Here is a 21,651-nt window from a genome sequence, read left to right on the forward strand (position 1 = left end):
GATAAGTTTTCAGACCTTTGCGAAAGCGCAAAGTACCGGTCTCGGCGCGAAGTTTTAAAGGTAAAGAGTTCCAGAGCGTAGCTGTGTTCACCGAGAATCTTCTCCCGTCCGTACGCGATCTCTTTACTCTGGGGACAAGGAGGAGATGTTTCTGGTCGGATCTCAGCGTTCTATTCGCTTTGTAAGGCACTGCTAGATTTCTTAGAATAGGTGGTCCTGTACCCTGAAGAATTTTGTGGGCTATGCAAAGTGCCTTGAATTTTACTCTTTAACGCACTGGTAACCAGTGCAACGCCTTGAGGGCGGGTCTAGCTGAGTCAGTTCTGGGAATGCCCATGAGCAATCTGGCCGCCTTGTTTTGGACCTGCTGTAATTTGTTAAAGGTGGATTTAGGGGCACCCAGAAAAAGGCCATTACTGTAGTCAAGGCGAGATGTTATAAGCCCCTGAATCAGCAGCTTCCTCGATGGAAAGGGGAGAAGCGGAAAGATTTTACGAGCTGCACGTAGCAGGGCGAAACACACTCCTGCCGTTTTTTTGGCTTGGGTCCTGAAGGAAAGATCTTGTTCCAGCCAGACCCCCAAGCTCTTAATCTCCTCTTTCATAATGGGGAGATCACCCATACAGCTCGGCCAGCAGGTCAATGGCAATGAGGGAGCTTTATTCCCTAACAGCATAATCTCTGTCTTAGAGCTGTTCAGCTTAAGAGCTGATTCGTCCATCCAGGTGTGGACTTCCACCAGGCATGAGTGCAACAAATCGGGGTTATCTACCAGTTGAGGAAGGGCGACCACTAACTGAGTATCATCAGCATAGCTGATGATCTTGATGTTGTAAGGGGCCACCACATCCTCCAGGGGGGCCATATAAACATTAAACAATGTCGGGCTCAGGGAGGAGCCCTGTGGCACACCCCACTGGAGGGGGATAGATGTAGTCCGATTGCTGCCTTCCCAAACCTGGTATGACCGACCGTCAAGAAATGAGCTAAGCCACTTCAAGGCGGCCCCTGCCACCCCCACCTCTGACAGTCGCTGAATGAGCACCTGGTGATTCACGGTGTCAAACGCAGCACTCAGGTCCAGGAGGATCACTGCCACTGATCCTCCCGAATCCATGATGCGTCTGGATTCTTCTACGACTGCCAGGAGGGCCGTGTCAGTACTCTGGCCTGGACGAAAACCGGTCTGCGAGTCTCGGAGCAGACCATTCGACTCTAAGAAGTTTGACAGTTGGTAATTTGCTAGCTTCTCAGCAATTTTGCTGAGGCCTGGCAACAGAGATATAGGCCTATAGTTTGCCAACTCCGCCATGTCCAAATTAGGATTTTTTAACAGTGCCTTTACCACTGCTGTTTTCCAGCTTGGTGGCACCAAGCCCTGGGAGAAAGATGCATTCATCAAGTCCGTGATGGGCGCCACAATGGAGGTTGCTACTTGCTTTAAAAATTTAATAGGGACCGGATCCATGGGGGAGCCACTTTTCATGGAGACAAGAGCTTTCAATGTTTCAGCCTCTGAGACTGGGCCAAAAGTATCCAGAAAGATAGATCGCTCTCTCGGCTGAGTTGAGGAGTACTCTTCCTGGGTTACTTGAGGTCGTGTATTCTGGGGTAGGGAATTAAGTATCCTCTCTATTTTTGTATGAAAGAAGTCTGCCAACTCCTTACACTTCTGAATGTCATGCGTGGCTATCGGTTCGGGAACTTTAAGGAGTTCTTGCACCACTTTAAAGGTTTCCCTAGAAGAATTTGATGCTGATCGTATGCGTTCCTCAAAGAATTGGGCTTTTGCCAGTCGAAGGGCAGCTTTATAGCCCCGCATCGCTGCCCAATATTCCTTTCGCTTAATTGCATCGAATTTCTTCCTCCAAGCCCTCTCCAATTTTTTGCATCCTTTTTTAAGCAGGCGAAGCTCATCCGTGTACCATGGAGCGGAACCAATTCTTTTCTCCCTCTTTTGTACTGTTTTAATAGGAATGAGGGCGTCAAGCGAGGCACTTATGTTATCACTTTTGGGGGAATGTGGACAGCAGACTGTCACGCGCTTCTCCTGCCGGAGATTTTACCTCGTGGGCGCGCTTTGGCGCCTTGGCTGCTTGTTGCGCTGTCATTTATGGCGCGTACGGTGCCGTGCCCCTCTCGTGCCAGCCACACGCATCCACAGGCACACACACACTGCATACACACACGCACCCCCCCTTTAACAGACCCCCGCGCACACAGACAGACACACGCACAGACACACGCACAGACAGACTCGAACACACACAGACACACGCGCGTACACCCCCCCACTCACGGGCTCTCGCGCACACATACACACGCACACAGACACACACACATATCCCCCCTCCACTCACCGTGCTCTTGTCAGGTCGCCTCGCTGTGCTCTACAGGCTCCGCACTCCTCTGGTGTTTTCTTCGGTGCATCACCATACGCGGGGCTTCCCTCACGCTTGTTTTTTCTTCTTCTGGTCTACTACGGCGCTGACGTCAGTACGCCCAGGGCGCGTGCATGGGCGCAGCCTAGTATGTTTATGTGAATGAAATGAGCGTCCTCAGGTCTCTGTAGTCACAGCTTGTGTCGTCCCTCTTCTATGTCTCCTCTCGTCCTGCCGAGCGCGCGCAGCCCTGGCTCCCTCTTGCCCATTGACAGTGCTCTTGGCCCTGAGTGCTGCGGCGCGCGCTAGCTTGGCTGCGGGATCTCCACGTGCTCCTAGTGCGCCTCGTTTGATTGGCTGAAATCTTGGCACAGCGCACCCCCTGGGTACTGTCCCTGCTTCCCTACGCCATACAGCCAGCCAAAGCCCCTCGCTCGCATTTTCAACAAGCCATTGTAATGCAACAAAGTCTCGCATTTACGCGACCTTGAGCTCTTGGCATTGCAAATGACAATGCCTTTTATTATATGTTCTAGTTTTTTAAACATAAATATAAGGCATTGTCATTTACAATGCCAATAGTTTAAACTCGCGTAAATGCGAGACCTATTGCATTGTAAATGCTTGTTTAGTCAGGTGTTGGCTTGGCAGAGAAAGTCTAATCTACCACCTGCAGCAACTGTGACATCAAATCACTGTTGCTGCAGACTGGGTAGTGATGGTTGAGCCACTATGTTAATAGGATTTGCTGAGCCGAGGGTCTGGCTTGGTTTGAGAAGGATGCGGTCCGGAGGAAGCCTTGTAGGTGATAGAGCCACGTAATCCTGATAACCAAATTGTTCAGGATACGAGCTTTCCTCTGCACACCATGGGGCACAGATAGGTCCCGATCAATGTACAACGTGACCATTAGGACGTATGTACTAATGCATGCCTTATTACTGCAGCATTAATTTAATTGATTTTATTCACTTTTTCCTTAATATAGCACGGTTTAGGAGTGGCGTACACAGGGCTGGTCCCTGTGTAGTCCTGATGAAGAGATAGGGGAATCTCGAAACATGTTGGCACAAGTGAATAGGCATACCTAACTCATTGACAGTAGGATCCCTAGTTCTCTACCCCACTCTTAATATACCACCTAGGAGCAAGAATAAATCATTTATAGCTCACTAGGCAGGTATTTTTAACCCACATAGAACATACCACTCCAGATTCACAAACACCACTTACACCACACATAGTCCATCACTTAAAGCTCTCCTACGTAGTTTGCAAGTCGTAGCATGCCTCAGTCCGTAGAGGACTGGGATGGCCCCAATGATGAAGCATGTCACCGTGGGAAAACCCTGGTGAGTGAGGGGACTCAAAAAAGAAATATCATTTTCTTTCCATCTACATCACACAGATATTCCAACCCCAACGAGTGTTGTGAATACTAAATACTATTTACCCACAGGCCAGGTTTCTGACTTTTGTTTCACAAAAGTGTTTTTGTTTATTGCTAATGATAGGAGGGTGAACCTGGCCTTATTCTTTTCCCTCTTTCTCCCCCTTTTTTGAAGTAACCCCACATGAGCACAGCCATGAAAAAAATTTGCCACGTAAATAAAGCATGTGTCAAACATCATGTAAAAATATGGTAAGATTGCTTGAAAATGTTTTTTTAAAACATGTAGTATGTTGAAGCTTTTCACCTTAGTACTTCAGGTTATACCCACTTTATTTCTTAAAAGTGATAGTTTGAGAACATGAACTTAAGAAATATTGACAACTCCCCCCATCCTGATGATAATGCCACTAGTGAAATCAGACTGAAGTATACAAAAAAAACTGCTGGATGGAATACTTGAATTAATCTCAACCAATGGTAATTTATGGCCACATCCCAGTCCATCATTAGATTGCCCATCCTGCCATTTCAGTTTGGACATACCCATATGCAAATCAGTATTGACACTGCCCTAATGGCAATAGTCAAGCATGAACTGCCTGGCCGGGTCCTCCCCGAACCGGAACACAAGCAACCCAAGACCGATTTTGCACTTACTATGACTCATCAGTCCGGTATAGCTTGGTTCTAGTGGCACAGTGTGCATGGGACGCACGTCTGGGCTTATGTGTCCCACATAGGGCACCACACTGAGGTATACTAAAATGTGATGGATGGAACGCATGAATTAATGTCAGCTATTGGTATATACTCGGACAGCATCCCAGTCCGTTGTCATTTTGCACACCATGCAACCTCTTTTTGCACCTAGCCATGTGCAAATCAGTCTTGACTCTGCTACAGTGTTAACAGGCCAGCCCGAACTTCCAGTCGAACAATGTGCACGGGACCCTCGCAGCCTGGAGTAATTACCAGTGGCGGAGATTAATTTAAGCGTTCCTTCCAGCACTTTTTTGTATACTTCATTGCAACACCCTAAGTAAGACTGATGAACCCTAATAAGTGTGAACCCGGACTTGGGTTGCTTCTGTTCTGGTTCAGAGAGACCTGGCCTGACTTTTCGGACTGACTGTTCCTGGTGGACCAGGGTCAAGGCTGATTTACATATGACTGGGTTCAAACGGGAAACATCATTTAACATGAAGTCTAACCCATGCACTACCTTTACAACGTGATCAGTACATAGGCATCGGGCTTCAAAGTCCAACACTTTACCTACCGTTGGGCAGACTGGAGTTGGAAAAGTAATTTATACCATGCCAAAGTCCAGCATATTCCCCTAAAACAAAGTGGCTGTGATAAATACAAGTAGTTGTAAAGACCGCGCTGTAAAGCCATGGATTGAAAAGGCTTGCGTGGTTCCATCATACATCCGGTTCAAACTGAGGTGGCAAGGTGTAGAAAATAATGATGGACTGGGACGTGGCTCCAAGTAACTACCAGTGGCTGAGATGATGTTAAGCATTCCATCCATCACTTTTTGTATACACTAGTAAAATCAGAGACAAGTCATTTGTCATGTGTACCTGATATGTGGCCTAGATTCTTACTACAGATGGAGCAACATTATAGCCTGTTAAATCAAACACAAGATGTTTTTGTGCAGCACACTTCCTAAATTCACACATTTGAAGGTGCTCCCACATATGATAATCATGGCTTGCTAAAAATGAAATATTTGTCTTGGATTTCATTTATTTTCAAGCGGAAAAGGCAGGATTTATCCCAAAGTTTCTGGTTCTGCATTGTGCAATTCAGCTACCAGATGGATATCTTGCCTGTTTTGTGTGTGAGTGTGTGTAATCCACACTGTGAGGACTTGATCGGTCCTTGTAGAGTGGGTTAACCAATGACAGAACCAGACAAACACTATCTTTGTGAGAACCGGTGCATTATGAAGACCAGTCCCCATATTGTATTTAGATACTTTGGAGCAAGTATATCAAACACAAAAAGTGCAGTTATATTTGCATCGGTCCGCTTATAACCTTCCTTACTAACATCATTATGTGTGAGATATGCACATAGATGATTTCTGGAAGATGTGGAGAGAAAAAGAAAGGAAGTGTTTAACCTGGTGACAGACAGCAGAAGAAAGTGTTGCAAAAGGGACCGGAAGTGACTTAGACACTCTGAAGTCCACTTCCCCTTCCACAGATAGTAGCAATGTGTAATTCAGTCTCAAATGTTAAGAAGTGAAACATTTCAATTCCAATTATTCCTGGGATACTGACTACAGTGATCTGATAAATGCACAATATTAGACCTACACGCCCCTCTAACGCTTTGTGAAGTGCTTCAGCAATTGAAGTTGGCTTCTAAATTATGTGATTCCGACTGCAGCATCAGTTGTGGAAATCATGTGCTCATGTCTTCGCTTATCTATGCTACATCTGTACATTTTCCCCTTCAAATAGGAAGTGTCACACATAATCTTGTTTTCTCCTTCATGACCCAAACATTTCAGTTTTGTGCAAAAGTATCTAAAACCATCACAACACACCAAAAATGTATATCCAAACATTTAAAAATATGTGCTCTATTTACCAGTTCCAATCATAGAATGTTGAAGAGCTGTTTTCCTTAAAAGGAAGACAAGTTGCTCTTTTATAACTCTGGAAATGTGAGAGTGTTGGATATGGCCATATTAAAGTTTGCCGGGTTGCTTCCCGCCATGGTGTGTGGGTGGTTTTGTTCTTTGCCCGTCTTGCCACTACCTACTGCTGTGATGGTGCACATTTCATGATGCACTGTATAATAATGCAGTAATACAGGGTAGCTTTGCTTTTATGATGCTGTTAGGTCTGGCCGGCTGATGTATTTCAGAGCTATGCTATGTATCCGATGAAAGATCAGGTGTGCTTACACAGGGGTGGCTTCTTCTTGTTGAGGTTACAGTGAATAGGCAAGCCAACAGGGCAGTGTTACTGTAAACAAGTAGACCTTCTCCCTTGCCACTTGATGGTAGTGGAACATTTTTAGGATGTGCAAACTTCTTATTAGCGAGCGCAGTCTAATGTAGATATTGATTATGGCTGTAGCTTGGGGTGTCTCACTGTTCCTACATTTCCACACTAGCGTAGCTTTTCTATGCAGACTAGCAATATTTCTTTGCAAAGGCCAACATTTTTTTAAAGTGCTAATTGGTACTGGAATTGTAGATGTTCTTTTCTTGTGAGGTAACTTTATTATCATTCCCTTCTCATCCTTAGACACTAAGCGGCTTACATGTACTTTAATGTGGAGCTGAAACCTCTTACTGTGTGGGCAATCTTTGCGTGGGTATTCTGGTGGTACAGAGTGTAGGGTGAGCACTCTTCGGTAGGACTGGTGAATGTGAGGGTGGTTTAGATATGGTAATGCCAGCAATAACAACATGAAGTATATCTGCTGCTAAATGTAGAGGTGACAACTTTCTGGTAGTATTGTGTGTGCTTATTTATTTATCTATTTATTTATTTATTTGCAGAGTTTTATGTAGCGCTGGCTAGACCCAGAGGTATCGGGGCGCTTTACATAGAGGTGGACAAAAGTTACAATAGTTACATATGCGTAGATGAAATAAATAGGAAAGAGTGGAATACAAGACAACAGCACATGATTAGCCAGTGATGGTTAATATATAAAGGACAAAAGTAATGCAGTGGTAAAATAAAAGCAGGAAAACGGTGTACAAAGGGGTGGAGGGGGATGTGGAATGAGGCTGAAGAAGGCATTAATTCAAAAAGAGTCCCACAATACCTGTAAATAAAAAAGGAGAATATCAGGGTCTCAATCAGATCATGTGGGCAGAGCCTTGATCAGGTCTGGATCACGGCAGCGCAGCATCAGTGGCGGGCAACCCTCACCGGGTAGGAGAGACCAGGCTGCAGAGAGGGACAGTAGATGGAGACAAAATGGCTATCACGTACCAAACGATCCCCACTGATAAGATGGCTGCGATGTTCAAGAAGGGAGCGTTCACAATAAGGCGCAAAATGAGGTTGCTGGGCGAGTCCGAAGCCAGGTTGCATGCGGTGAAACCAGAGAATGCTCGCCATCGCCGAGATGGAGGATGTCCTGAGGGGGGTCGACGTGATGCGAGAGGCGGGCTGGTGACCCCAGGACACAAGCTTAGCTTGTGGCACTTAGTGGTTTGTCTATTGTAGTTAGTCAGACACCAGACTTCATCTACATTTAGGCTGTTGATTTCTTCAGACAGGGAACTCAAGAAACAGTCTTAAGTACTGATCAGTTTTCATTTGTTACATCTTGTAATGTGCTCAAATGTACTCATGATAGACCTGCTAAACATATGTGAGAGGTCCTAAGATCTGAGGTCGCTTCTTATAATTTCACTTCCTGTGAGGTCATGGGTCGTGACGCCATTTCCTGTAATGTCATGCGTGATATCTTGTGGCATGATTTGACTTGTATATTGCCTTACTTGGTCAGCCCCACCCTCACTCCTTTTTGTAGAACTTGTGCCCTGACCAGCAATTTAGAAATAAATTAGTTGACACCCCTTAGGTATATGGGAGTCTCTGCTTGAAACCTTTACAGAAGGATGGGGAAAGAGCAGTCCCAGACATTAGGTGCTGTAAGGAGGCAGAACCTCACAGTGGGGTCGCTGGCCCATATTCCCTTCCTCTCTGAAGCATTACAAGTCAAGATTTCACAACCTTCAGAGAGCATCACAGAGCCTAAGTTCAGAGTAGCAAGTCCACCATGCATCTTACCGCTCCTCTGTCCCTGCGACAATTTAAATAAACCCGCGTACTAAGGAGAAATGCACAGCACACATCAGTGGGATGGATGCCCTAAGGGGTCACTAAGCCACTGGGCTGGCCCAGCATCCCCAGCACACCAAAACACATCCAGGTACTGATGGGCTGAAGAGTCCCAAGGAAAATGAGCAGTTATTTACCTGCGACAAGGTGGATTCTGGAGGTGGGAGTGGGTGCCCCAAAACAAGGGCCACCTGCTTTGAATGTCGCGCGGTTGCGCTGACAGACGGGGATGGCCTTGGGCATGGGTCGACCTGGGCCCAGGCCAGGGGCATCAATATTCCGAGAGGCGCAGCAGGGAACTGCCTGACAATGTTATGCAAACAGCCGCTCATCCATCCCACTTGGTCTCAATCGGGTCTTGTTTAAGACTTTGTAATCAGCCCTTAATGTACCTCAGCGTAATTGTTAGCACCCCTTGCCCTCCTCCCATCTTCCTCACACCTCCTGCCATCACACTGCAATGACCCGCATCCCCATAACAAACATCACATTTTATTTCTGCCCGGGTTGCTGTCCCGGTCAATCCGATTTAGGGCTAGCCCTCCTGACAGACAAGGGGTGACAGAACAGCTGTGGGAAAAGTAGTGAGAACAAGAATATATATGAAAGCACACACCAACCATGCTAATAAATACAAAGAAAATAAGAACACAAAACACACCACTTATCGCAGCTGCAGAGCAGCTAGAAAACAGAACGACTGGGTTTTTGTGGAGCTCTTTATGTGCCTCGCCACACCCTGATTGGGTACCCCGTTTGGATGTTGTGACATAATATACGAAAGACTCATGGAACTTGAGTCTTATGTTTCTTGATGGTATTTTTAATTTTTGTTTAAATGGCTGGGAAGCTGCTAAATAAAGGTAAAAAGGTCTAAACTGCACCTCTGGTCTTGACATAGGATTAGGAAGCACACCAGAACAACCAACTTTGCTGAAACCCTTCAGCATAGACTCAAGTAAGCATCTTAAATGAACTGCATCTACCATAATGCTTAGGGGTGGACTGTGCTGGGAGGTGAAGCAGTGTGTTCCCATCCACCTTCTGTTTGACAAGGCTCCCTTGAGCCAATGAGCTGACGAGCTTTTGGAGATGCACCTGTGCACCTGTGAGAGGTACTGAGACCTGAAAGGATTGTGGCAGCTTGCTCAGTAACCCCAGATAAAGTTTGATTTTATCTCTTCTGATGTATGCTTGGAAGATTGTCACATAGTTCACTTTACCAAATCCTCTCAATTTGCAGTCCGAGAAAGAAAAATAAACACCAATCTCCATGTTGGAAGAATAAGCAGTACTTTGTCAGAAGACAGAGCCTTATATTTGACCTCAGTGACAAGAAACAAAAAATGTAAGAGGTATCTTTATTGCTCAGTTACCCACTGGAGCCTACGAATGAGAAAGAACTGGACATGGTTGGCTGAAGAAAAGTGAATCAACTATAGTAAGTAAAAATGCTGAATGATACTTTTATTCAACTTTTGCTATTTTTACTGATTTGGTGGTTCCTCTTCAACAACCCCTTCCACCCACCAACCCGTACCTTCATGCATGGCGTCGTAAGCACCAGGCCACCCATCAGGCTTATTTCTCTGTAGTGCTGGAGAAGACTCTCCAGATCCTGAAAGAAGGACATGGAGTTCACATGGAATTGTCCCTGTTTGTTCTGCATGATTTTAAAATGTCTCACAAAGTTCTCATCACGCACTGTGAAGGAAAGAGGACAGAAGAATACCTTAAGACTGTAAAAATAAACAGATTGCAGGTGATATTGTGGAAGTGATGGGCTGACAGCAAGGCAAGATAATGTACAGGTCCTACCTGTCAAACCCTACATTGTACTACACCTGGGGCCAGAATTTCACTTGCTAATAGGAAGTTCTGGGGAATTAACAGCATGGCTATGCCTTTAAAAGACCAACTGGGCTGGGCTACTGCCAGTCACATATACCATTCTGCATAAATGATGGAAACTGGGGGCATTACATTGAGACAGTTAAGTGCATGAATGGACTTGAAAGATGTGAGTTAAGGAAAGGAGTGCTGAAAGGACCAGAGAAAGAGGAGCATGCAAAGCCTTCAGACTTGTGCTTGCCACATGATGGAACCAGAGTTGATGAAGATGAGCAGTGGCTGCAGGGTGGCCTTTTGTAGGTCCCCAACTTCCAGAACTCAAAAATACATCTGTTCAGAATGTACCTCAGTGTCTAATTCAGTTTCTCCCTTTCCTCCTTTCTTGACTTGATTAAGTCTACTTTTTTCCAGTACTGTTCCTGCTTTATGTGACGCACTTTATTGCCCTTATGGCTAGGTCTGCACCATACACCTAATTTAACAAAATAATTAAAAATCTGTTGTTTTGCTGAGCAGTTTCCAGACCAAGCTAAATGTTATTTACCAGAAAGAGCATAGTCAAATCCATTTTTTTCGCTTGCCCGGACCAGAAAAGTTCCCTTCCTGTTTTCTGGAGACATTAGAATGTTAGCGGCTTCTGTACGACTCAGCTCTCCAAAAAACCATCTGTAGAAAAAATAGATTAATTATACACACCATACTAAGCGAAACACACAGCTTATACTATAGTGAATTCTATAGCAAATTTGCAAAAACAATCTACTGTGCAAAAAAGTACAACATTACTATTCTGTAAAGAGTAATACTGTAAGCCAACAGAAAGGTTAACATTCAATATTTGTTGATTTTCTAAATTGGTGAATATTAGCAACTTTATCCTCCACACATGGGCCTGATTCACAAACTGCATTTTGTGATAGCTTTTGTAGGAGAAGAGTAGTACTACAAAACTTAATACAAAGTGCTATTCACAAAGTTGTACTTTTGAGTAAGTTTACTACTTTTCATTATTCACAAACTGCACTTTTGTAGTAACTTGCACTTTTGTAACAAGTCCGTACCTTCATTATTTTCTATGAGAGGGTGTTGTAGTACCAGTGGTAGGCCATGTGTAGTGCTGGACTTATTACAAAAGTGTAAGTTACAACAAAAGTGCAGTTTGTGAAAACTAAAAAGTATTAAACGTATTCAAATGTGTACATTTACTCAAAAGTGCAAGTTACCTCGGTGAATCAGGTAAAATATTTCACCCCCTCATGTTTATAATTGCAACAGATGATAGTTACACAATGTACAGGTGTGAAAGTCCAAGCGTTAAAAACAGACAGATGCAAAACATTGCAATTATATAATCAGCTTCCTGCATAGTTGTGCTGCAATTGCGCAATCAAATGAATATTTTTATATATACATATTGTTAGACTTGGCACCATTGGCGCGGGTCTCCCCTGCATTTTTGCCTTGACCTCCCGTGTTTTTGCTGTGTGCTGGACTCTGTTTTGCTTGTCTAGATGCTTTGGGCACTTTGCCATTGCTGTTCAGTGCCAAAGTGCAAATGCTCCCTTTTTAAATTGTTGTTATGGATTAGTGTTTCCATCATTGGCTGATTTGATTTACTAGTCAATCCCTAGTATAGTGCACTGTGTGTGCCCAGGGCCCGTAAATCAAATGCTGCTAGTGGCCTGCAGCACTGATTGTGCCACCCACATAAGCAGCCTGTAAATGTAACTCAGGCCTGCCATTGCAGAGCCTGTGTGCAGTCTGGTACCGACATGTCGACCTGGCAAGTGCACCCACTTGCCAGGCCCTAACATTCCTTTTTCTTACATGTTAGTCACCCCTGAGGTAGGCCCAAGGTACCCCTGTGGGCAGGGTCCAATGTATGTATAAGGTAGGACATGCCCTGATGTGTGTGGCATGTCCTGTTCGTGAATTTCGTTTTTCACTATTGCAAGGCTACCTGCTCCCATAGGATAGAATGGGGAGTTGGCTTATAATATCTAATAAGCATAACTACCCCTGGTAACAAGGTAGGCAAATAAAGTTTAGTATGCCTGAACTCAGAATGTTAAAATGCATCTTTTAGTGGGGTGATTTTTACAATCTGTGTTTGAAAATACCACTTTTAGAAAGTAGGTATTTTCTTGCTGAACCATCCAGTGTGCATCTGCTAGGTTTGTGTATTGCTTGTCTGGCTTTGAATGACTGGGAGGAGCAGTGGCTCCAGAGAGTCTGATGAGTCACTGCTGGGCTGAATAGACCTCGGCTGCATTTAGAGTAAGGGGAGGAGATTTCCTTTCAACTGAATGGGCCTGGTCTGCCTTCCACAATGCTGTCTCTACCTCCTGCCGGGAAGCTGCACCAGAGAGGACAGAACTGGGTTTGACCAAGCACAGGGCTTCTCTGCCACCAGAGAACAAAGGATTTTGTAGTATAAATATTGGGCCCCAGACCGCAGAACTTTAGATAATTTCTGGTAATCAAGAAGAACATTTGCCAAGGAGATGAGCAGGAGAAGCTGAGGAGGAATACTGCCCCTGTGCTGTTTGCTGTCTGGGGTTGGCCTGTAGTGGCTACTTGCTTCCAAGGAAAGAAGAAAATGACTTTGCTGTTTGCTATGTCCCCTGCTTGAGGAAGATCTCCAAGGGCTTGAATTGAGCTTGCCTCCTGTTCTGAAGTCCCAGGAGCACAAAGACATCACCACTAGCTCCCCTGAACTTCCTTTCTGGGAGTTCTGACCTGCTCAGAGGTACCTGCTGTTGTTTTGGATCACTGCACCGATTTTACCGCCAGGCCTGCTGTTTGGCTGCAAGAATCCATGCATCGTTCCAGATTGACGCATCGCATCAAGGCACCAAGTTTACCACATCATTGGGGGACGCAGTAGGAAACCGACGCATCACCTCTCCACGCAGTAAGAAATCGACGCATTACATCCACACTCCGGTAAGGAACCAATGCATCCACTCCCGGGCCCCCTGCGCAGTAGTAAGGAACCGACGCATCGCCTTCCCTTGATCAAGGAACCGACGCATCACCTTCCCTGCAGCCCTTTTTGTTTGTTTGCGTGACACACCTAAGGTACTTTGTGTGAAAAGTATTGCATCTGTAATTTGCTTTGAACTGAACTATTTTTACCATTTGAAAGTCCTATTTTTATGACTGTATTTTGGATTTTTGTCATTTGGTCTTGTTTGGTTTAGATAAAGATTACTTTTTTTTCTAAACTGGCGTGGTGTCCATTGTTATGTTTTCACTGTATTACTGTATGTATTCACAAATGCTTTACACACTACCTCTGAGATAAGCATGTCTGCTCGTACCAAGCTACCAAGGGGGTGAGCAGGGGTTATTTTAGAAGTGTATCCCCCTTACTCTGACTAGAAGCAAGGGTCCCTATTTGTCTAATATATATATATATATGGGCGGCGAGTCATGCACGTCATTTTTTCCTGCTCACGAGGCCTCTGAAGAGATGGTGAAAGTCCATCGAAACGCGTCAGGCCACAGGATGTATTACGGAATCGGAAGCTGCCTGTTTCTTCTAATTAAGGATGTTTCCTTCATCGCAGTGTTGTGCGGCCTCAAATGCTGGGCATTTTTTGGTACATATTTATACGGCTGCTCCACGCCGTAGAGGGATCGCACCATCTGAAGAACTTCATGGATGCGGACAGGGGGAACCCCTCCCCCTGTAAATGGTACTGTGATTTGTAATTTAACAGGCAAAGTCCGATTCGGGAAGCCTAATGGAGGGCTTGAAAAACATTTATCCTGCAATCAATCGTGGGCATTTTACCCACTGGAGGGGATAAATAGTGCTTAAATGGACTACGCTGCCCAAAATGCAACAAATTCGGCATTCGGAAGCCAATTAATAAAATGGGCGGCGAGTCATGCACGTCATTTTTTCCTGCTCACGAGGCCTCTGAAGAGATGGTGAAAGTCCATCGAAACGCGTCAGGCCACAGGATGTATTACGGAATCGGAAGCTGCCTGTTTCTTCTAATTAAGGATGTTTCCTTCATCGCAGTGTTGTGCGGCCTCAAATGCTGGGCATTTTTTGGTACATATTTATACGGCTGCTCCACGCCGTAGAGGGATCGCACCATCTGAAGAACTTCATGGATGCGGACAGGGGGAACCCCTCCCCCTGTAAATGGTACTGTGATTTGTAATTTAACAGGCAAAGTCCGATTCGGGAAGCCTAATGGAGGGCTTGAAAAACATTTATCCTGCAATCAATCGTGGGCATTTTACCCACTGGAGGGGATAAATAGTGCTTAAATGGACTACGCTGCCCAAAATGCAACAAATTCGGCATTCGGAAGCCAATTAATAAAATGGGCGGCGAGTCATGCACGTCATTTTTTCCTGCTCACGAGGCCTCTGAAGAGATGGTGAAAGTCCATCGAAACGCGTCAGGCCACAGGATGTATTACGGAATCGGAAGCTGCCTGTTTCTTCTAATTAAGGATGTTTCCTTCATCGCAGTGTTGTGCGGCCTCAAATGCTGGGCATTTTTTGGTACATATTTATACGGCTGCTCCACGCCGTAGAGGGATCGCACCATCTGAAGAACTTCATGGATGCGGACAGGGGGAACCCCTCCCCCTGTAAATGGTACTGTGATTTGTAATTTAACAGGCAAAGTCCGATTCGGGAAGCCTAATGGAGGGCTTGAAAAACATTTATCCTGCAATCAATCGTGGGCATTTTACCCACTGGAGGGGATAAATAGTGCTTAAATGGACTACGCTGCCCAAAATGCAACAAATTCGGCATTCGGAAGCCAATTAATAAAATGGGCGGCGAGTCATGCACGTCATTTTTTCCTGCTCACGAGGCCTCTGAAGAGATGGTGAAAGTCCATCGAAACGCGTCAGGCCACAGGATGTATTACGGAATCGGAAGCTGCCTGTTTCTTCTAATTAAGGATGTTTCCTTCATCGCAGTGTTGTGCGGCCTCAAATGCTGGGCATTTTTTGGTACATATTTATACGGCTGCTCCACGCCGTAGAGGGATCGCACCATCTGAAGAACTTCATGGATGCGGACAGGGGGAACCCCTCCCCCTGTAAATGGTACTGTGATTTGTAATTTAACAGGCAAAGTCCGATTCGGGAAGCCTAATGGAGGGCTTGAAAAACATTTATCCTGCAATCAATCGTGGGCATTTTACCCACTGGAGGGGATAAATAGTGCTTAAATGGACTACGCTGCCCAAAATGCAACAAATTCGGCATTCGGAAGCCAATTAATAAAATGGGCGGCAAGTCATGCACGTCATTTTTTCCTGCTCACGAGGCCTCTGAAGAGATGGTGAAAGTCCATCGAAACGCGTCAGGCCACAGGATGTATTACGGAATCGGAAGCTGCCTGTTTCTTCTAATTAAGGATGTTTCCTTCATCGCAGTGTTGTGCGGCCTCAAATGCTGGGCATTTTTTGGTACATATTTATACGGCTGCTCCACGCCGTAGAGGGATCGCACCATCTGAAGAACTTCATGGATGCGGACAGGGGGAACCCCTCCCCCTGTAAATGGTACTGTGATTTGTAATTTAACAGGCAAAGTCCGATTCGGGAAGCCTAATGGAGGGCTTGAAAAACATTTATCCTGCAATCAATCGTGGGCATTTTACCCACTGGAGGGGATAAATAGTGCTTAAATGGACTACGCTGCCCAAAATGCAACAAATTCGGCATTCGGAAGCCAATTAATAAAATGGGCGGCGAGTCATGCACGTCATTTTTTCCTGCTCACGAGGCCTCTGAAGAGATGGTGAAAGTCCATCGAAACGCGTCAGGCCACAGGATGTATTACGGAATCGGAAGCTGCCTGTTTCTTCTAATTAAGGATGTTTCCTTCATCGCAGTGTTGTGCGGCCTCAAATGCTGGGCATTTTTTGGTACATATTTATACGGCTGCTCCACGCCGTAGAGGGATCGCACCATCTGAAGAACTTCATGGATGCGGACAGGGGGAACCCCTCCCCCTGTAAATGGTACTGTGATTTGTAATTTAACAGGCAAAGTCCGATTCGGGAAGCCTAATGGAGGGCTTGAAAAACATTTATCCTGCAATCAATCGTGGGCATTTTACCCACTGGAGGGGATAAATAGTGCTTAAATGGACTACGCTGCCCAAAATGCAACAAATTCGGCATTCGGAAGCCAATTAATAAAATGGGCGGCGAGTCATGCACGTCATTTTTTCCTGCTCACGAGGCCTCTGAAGAGATGGTGAAAGTCCATCGAAACGCGTCAGGCCACAGGATGTATTACGGAATCGGAAGCTGCCTGTTTCTTCTAATTAAGGATGTTTCCTTCATCGCAGTGTTGTGCGGCCTCAAATGCTGGGCATTTTTTGGTACATATTTATACGGCTGCTCCACGCCGTAGAGGGATCGCACCATCTGAAGAACTTCATGGATGCGGACAGGGGGAACCCCTCCCCCTGTAAATGGTACTGTGATTTGTAATTTAACAGGCAAAGTCCGATTCGGGAAGCCTAATGGAGGGCTTGAAAAACATTTATCCTGCAATCAATCGTGGGCATTTTACCCACTGGAGGGGATAAATAGTGCTTAAATGGACTACGCTGCCCAAAATGCAACAAATTCGGCATTCGGAAGCCAATTAATAAAATGGGCGGCGAGTCATGCACGTCATTTTTTCCTGCTCACGAGGCCTCTGAAGAGATGGTGAAAGTCCATCGAAACGCGTCAGGCCACAGGATGTATTACGGAATCGGAAGCTGCCTGTTTCTTCTAATTAAGGATGTTTCCTTCATCGCAGTGTTGTGCGGCCTCAAATGCTGGGCATTTTTTGGTACATATTTATACGGCTGCTCCACGCCGTAGAGGGATCGCACCATCTGAAGAACTTCATGGATGCGGACAGGGGGAACCCCTCCCCCTGTAAATGGTACTGTGATTTGTAATTTAACAGGCAAAGTCCGATTCGGGAAGCCTAATGGAGGGCTTGAAAAACATTTATCCTGCAATCAATCGTGGGCATTTTACCCACTGGAGGGGATAAATAGTGCTTAAATGGACTACGCTGCCCAAAATGCAACAAATTCGGCATTCGGAAGCCAATTAATAAAATGGGCGGCGAGTCATGCACGTCATTTTTTCCTGCTCACGAGGCCTCTGAAGAGATGGTGAAAGTCCATCGAAACGCGTCAGGCCACAGGATGTATTACGGAATCGGAAGCTGCCTGTTTCTTCTAATTAAGGATGTTTCCTTCATCGCAGTGTTGTGCGGCCTCAAATGCTGGGCATTTTTTGGTACATATTTATACGGCTGCTCCACGCCGTAGAGGGATCGCACCATCTGAAGAACTTCATGGATGCGGACAGGGGGAACCCCTCCCCCTGTAAATGGTACTGTGATTTGTAATTTAACAGGCAAAGTCCGATTCGGGAAGCCTAATGGAGGGCTTGAAAAACATTTATCCTGCAATCAATCGTGGGCATTTTACCCACTGGAGGGGATAAATAGTGCTTAAATGGACTACGCTGCCCAAAATGCAACAAATTCGGCATTCGGAAGCCAATTAATAAAATGGGCGGCGAGTCATGCACGTCATTTTTTCCTGCTCACGAGGCCTCTGAAGAGATGGTGAAAGTCCATCGAAACGCGTCAGGCCACAGGATGTATTACGGAATCGGAAGCTGCCTGTTTCTTCTAATTAAGGATGTTTCCTTCATCGCAGTGTTGTGCGGCCTCAAATGCTGGGCATTTTTTGGTACATATTTATACGGCTGCTCCACGCCGTAGAGGGATCGCACCATCTGAAGAACTTCATGGATGCGGACAGGGGGAACCCCTCCCCCTGTAAATGGTACTGTGATTTGTAATTTAACAGGCAAAGTCCGATTCGGGAAGCCTAATGGAGGGCTTGAAAAACATTTATCCTGCAATCAATCGTGGGCATTTTACCCACTGGAGGGGATAAATAGTGCTTAAATGGACTACGCTGCCCAAAATGCAACAAATTCGGCATTCGGAAGCCAATTAATAAAATGGGCGGCGAGTCATGCACGTCATTTTTTCCTGCTCACGAGGCCTCTGAAGAGATGGTGAAAGTCCATCGAAACGCGTCAGGCCACAGGATGTATTACGGAATCGGAAGCTGCCTGTTTCTTCTAATTAAGGATGTTTCCTTCATCGCAGTGTTGTGCGGCCTCAAATGCTGGGCATTTTTTGGTACATATTTATACGGCTGCTCCACGCCGTAGAGGGATCGCACCATCTGAAGAACTTCATGGATGCGGACAGGGGGAACCCCTCCCCCTGTAAATGGTACTGTGATTTGTAATTTAACAGGCAAAGTCCGATTCGGGAAGCCTAATGGAGGGCTTGAAAAACATTTATCCTGCAATCAATCGTGGGCATTTTACCCACTGGAGGGGATAAATAGTGCTTAAATGGACTACGCTGCCCAAAATGCAACAAATTCGGCATTCGGAAGCCAATTAATAAAATGGGCGGCGAGTCATGCACGTCATTTTTTCCTGCTCACGAGGCCTCTGAAGAGATGGTGAAAGTCCATCGAAACGCGTCAGGCCACAGGATGTATTACGGAATCGGAAGCTGCCTGTTTCTTCTAATTAAGGATGTTTCCTTCATCGCAGTGTTGTGCGGCCTCAAATGCTGGGCATTTTTTGGTACATATATATATATATATATATATATATATATATATATATATATATATATATATATATATATATATATATATATACTAGCAGCCCGTCCCGACGTTGTTCGGGGGAGAAAAGTAATGTGTGAAAAAAAATTATAAAGCTTTCAATATTTCTCGGTATACAACATTTTTGGTTTGATTTGATTGTGGACGTAGAATAAATTGATTTTGCACATTTCCAGTCCTAGAGAGAGCAACATATAACTGCCCATGAGTGAAGCTGTCTTCTCGTAAGTCAATGCCTATAACTTTGTATGTTTGTCCTTGAGATTTGTTAATAGTAGAAGCAAAAGCAATGTTAATAGGGAACTGCAAGCATTTAAATTGAAATGGTAGATCATTTGGGATCATGGGTATGCGTGGAATGTGAGCTAAGTGTCCTGCGGCAGGCCCAGAGAGAATAGTTGCTTTAATGACATAGGGTAAAAGACTTATAACTTGTAGTCGTGTCCCATTGCATAGATCAGGCGGTTTAGGTTGCGTAATAACATGATGGGAATCCCAACTTTAATTTTTAGTAAATGAGGTGAAAGTCCGGATGGGTTAAGTGAGTGTAGGAATTCTTGAAGATAATGCACGGCGTCTTGAGTTTCTAATACTGTATCAATGGATTTATTGAGTTTTGTGTTTCCTGGTATTGGTAGTAGTATGTGTTCATTGATATGGTTGACACTTGAGTTTCTGGGTGCAACTATAGCTCTTTCGCAAATCCAACGGAAGTCTTTTGTAAGAATATGCTCTATGTCCGGGTATATATGTAGGAGAAGTGTGGCTCAATGATTAGAGTGGCAAACCTTGATGCAGAACTCTGGCCCGGGACTAGGGTTCGATTCCCGCCTCGGCGGGTCTCGGGCTCAAAATTATCTCGAACGTGATATTCTCGCCTCAGTGCCTATTCTAATCATGGGTCCCACGCTGCAACTCTGGGCAATAGCTTGCTTAATCTCCACAATGGCCCCAACAGCGCTGGGATGCCTGGTTTCACCATGGGGGTGCCCAGGAGTGGACACTTCACAGGGAAAAACCAGGAAGGGTTCCTACAGCGGTATGAGTACAGTGCTGAGAAACCTCTGGGTAGTTGTGCGCTATATAAGTACAAAGTTTATACATGTTGTATGAGTTCCTGTAAGGTAGACACTGGCGTACCAAAGTTGTCAATATTAATATTACCATTATTGTTAGGAACCTCACCATTACCAAGTTGGAGTAGAAGATCAGCAAAGTGACTATCTCCACCTCCCAAATGTGTCCTCATGTTAGTGCGTAATGTGAGAGTTTGAACACAGTTCCAGAGTTGTGATGCTTTTAAGCATGCTTTTAGTATGTCCGCACGTGTCTCTCTTGGAACAACAGGAAGAGTTTGTCTGAAGTCTCCAGCAAACACAAAAGTTACACCACCCATTATGGTATTCACATTTCGAATGTCTTGGAGAGTTTTGTTGACGCCGTCTATATGTGCGCGGTGTGTCATAGTACATTCGTCCCACATGATAAGAGAGACCCTTTGAAGCAGTTTTCCTAAGTGTCCATTTTTGCGTAAAGAGCACGTAGATTCTTTTTCAACGGAAACATTTAAAGGCAGTTTAAAAGTTGAATGTGCAGTTTTACCACCAGTTAGCAAAGTAGCAGCTATTCCTGAAGATGCAACGGCAAGAGCCAATAGTCCCAAAGAGCGTACTTTAGCTAAGGTGCGCATGGGGAAATCACGAGAGGAGGGGGGAGGCACTAGGTATGCAGGGGTTCCAATGAATAGGGGTCCACTAGCAGAACTTCCCCCTGAAGCTGTGCCTTTTGTAGTTGTCCTTACAGGGGTCCCCGAATTGGCAGAAAACAAGAGGGAAGGGTAGGCCCAGCTAAAGAACAAAATTATGCATTGGCTCAGTTTATACAGACCAATTGCAAATAACATCGATGGTGAAATAGTACATGTTCGCCGACTTCAATGGCTGGGTGGCAGAGGCAAAGACATTGAGGGAGATGTAGTTGTAGTTAACTTTAGAGACCCGCAGGCGGTCAATTTTATACTAAACTGGCCCCCAGGCAATGGCAATAAGTACATCATCCCTCGTGCCCTGACGTATTTCTATCCTAGATCCCTAGTGTTCGCCCCAACTTACACAAGCGGTCAATTATTTACCAATACTTATTTTCCAACTTCATATAACACCAGGCATCAATTACATGCACAATACCCAGTACCCGCTGCTGATCCCTTTGGATGGAATATTGTACCTCCCAGGTTTAATACAAATGTTAATAGGAGCATCGATCATTTGAGACCCTTTACACCCCTAGAGACAGCCAACAGGTTTGATGTATTTACTGGTATGGAAGATTGCGATTGAAGACTACAGCCTACATGGGGTATGGGTGGTCGAACACACACTATCAGCCCAGCAGTCAAAGATCGTGGGTTTTCCATGGTAAATACATCAAACTTGGTGTTACATCAGCCTCTGGGGGGAATCAATGTAGCCAGTTAT

The 21,651-nt window shown here is 45.2% G+C and overlaps 1 protein-coding gene across 1 annotated transcript in view; it reads right to left on the reverse strand.

Annotated features, from left to right (window-relative positions):
* PTK6 (protein tyrosine kinase 6) overlaps positions 1–21,651 on the reverse strand; it is a 178,317-nt gene that overhangs the window by 72,145 nt on the left and 84,521 nt on the right. The window contains exons 2-3 of the mRNA XM_078651643.1: positions 10,999–11,120; positions 10,144–10,307 (exon numbers count right to left, since the gene is read on the reverse strand). Of these exons, the coding sequence (XP_078507769.1) occupies positions 10,144–10,307; positions 10,999–11,120 (286 nt within the window). The remainder of the gene's footprint in view (positions 1–10,143; positions 10,308–10,998; positions 11,121–21,651) is intronic.

Source organism: Lissotriton helveticus, chromosome 7, assembly GCF_964261635.1.
Source record: "Lissotriton helveticus chromosome 7, aLisHel1.1, whole genome shotgun sequence".
NCBI classification, from domain to species: domain Eukaryota; kingdom Metazoa; phylum Chordata; class Amphibia; order Caudata; family Salamandridae; genus Lissotriton; species Lissotriton helveticus.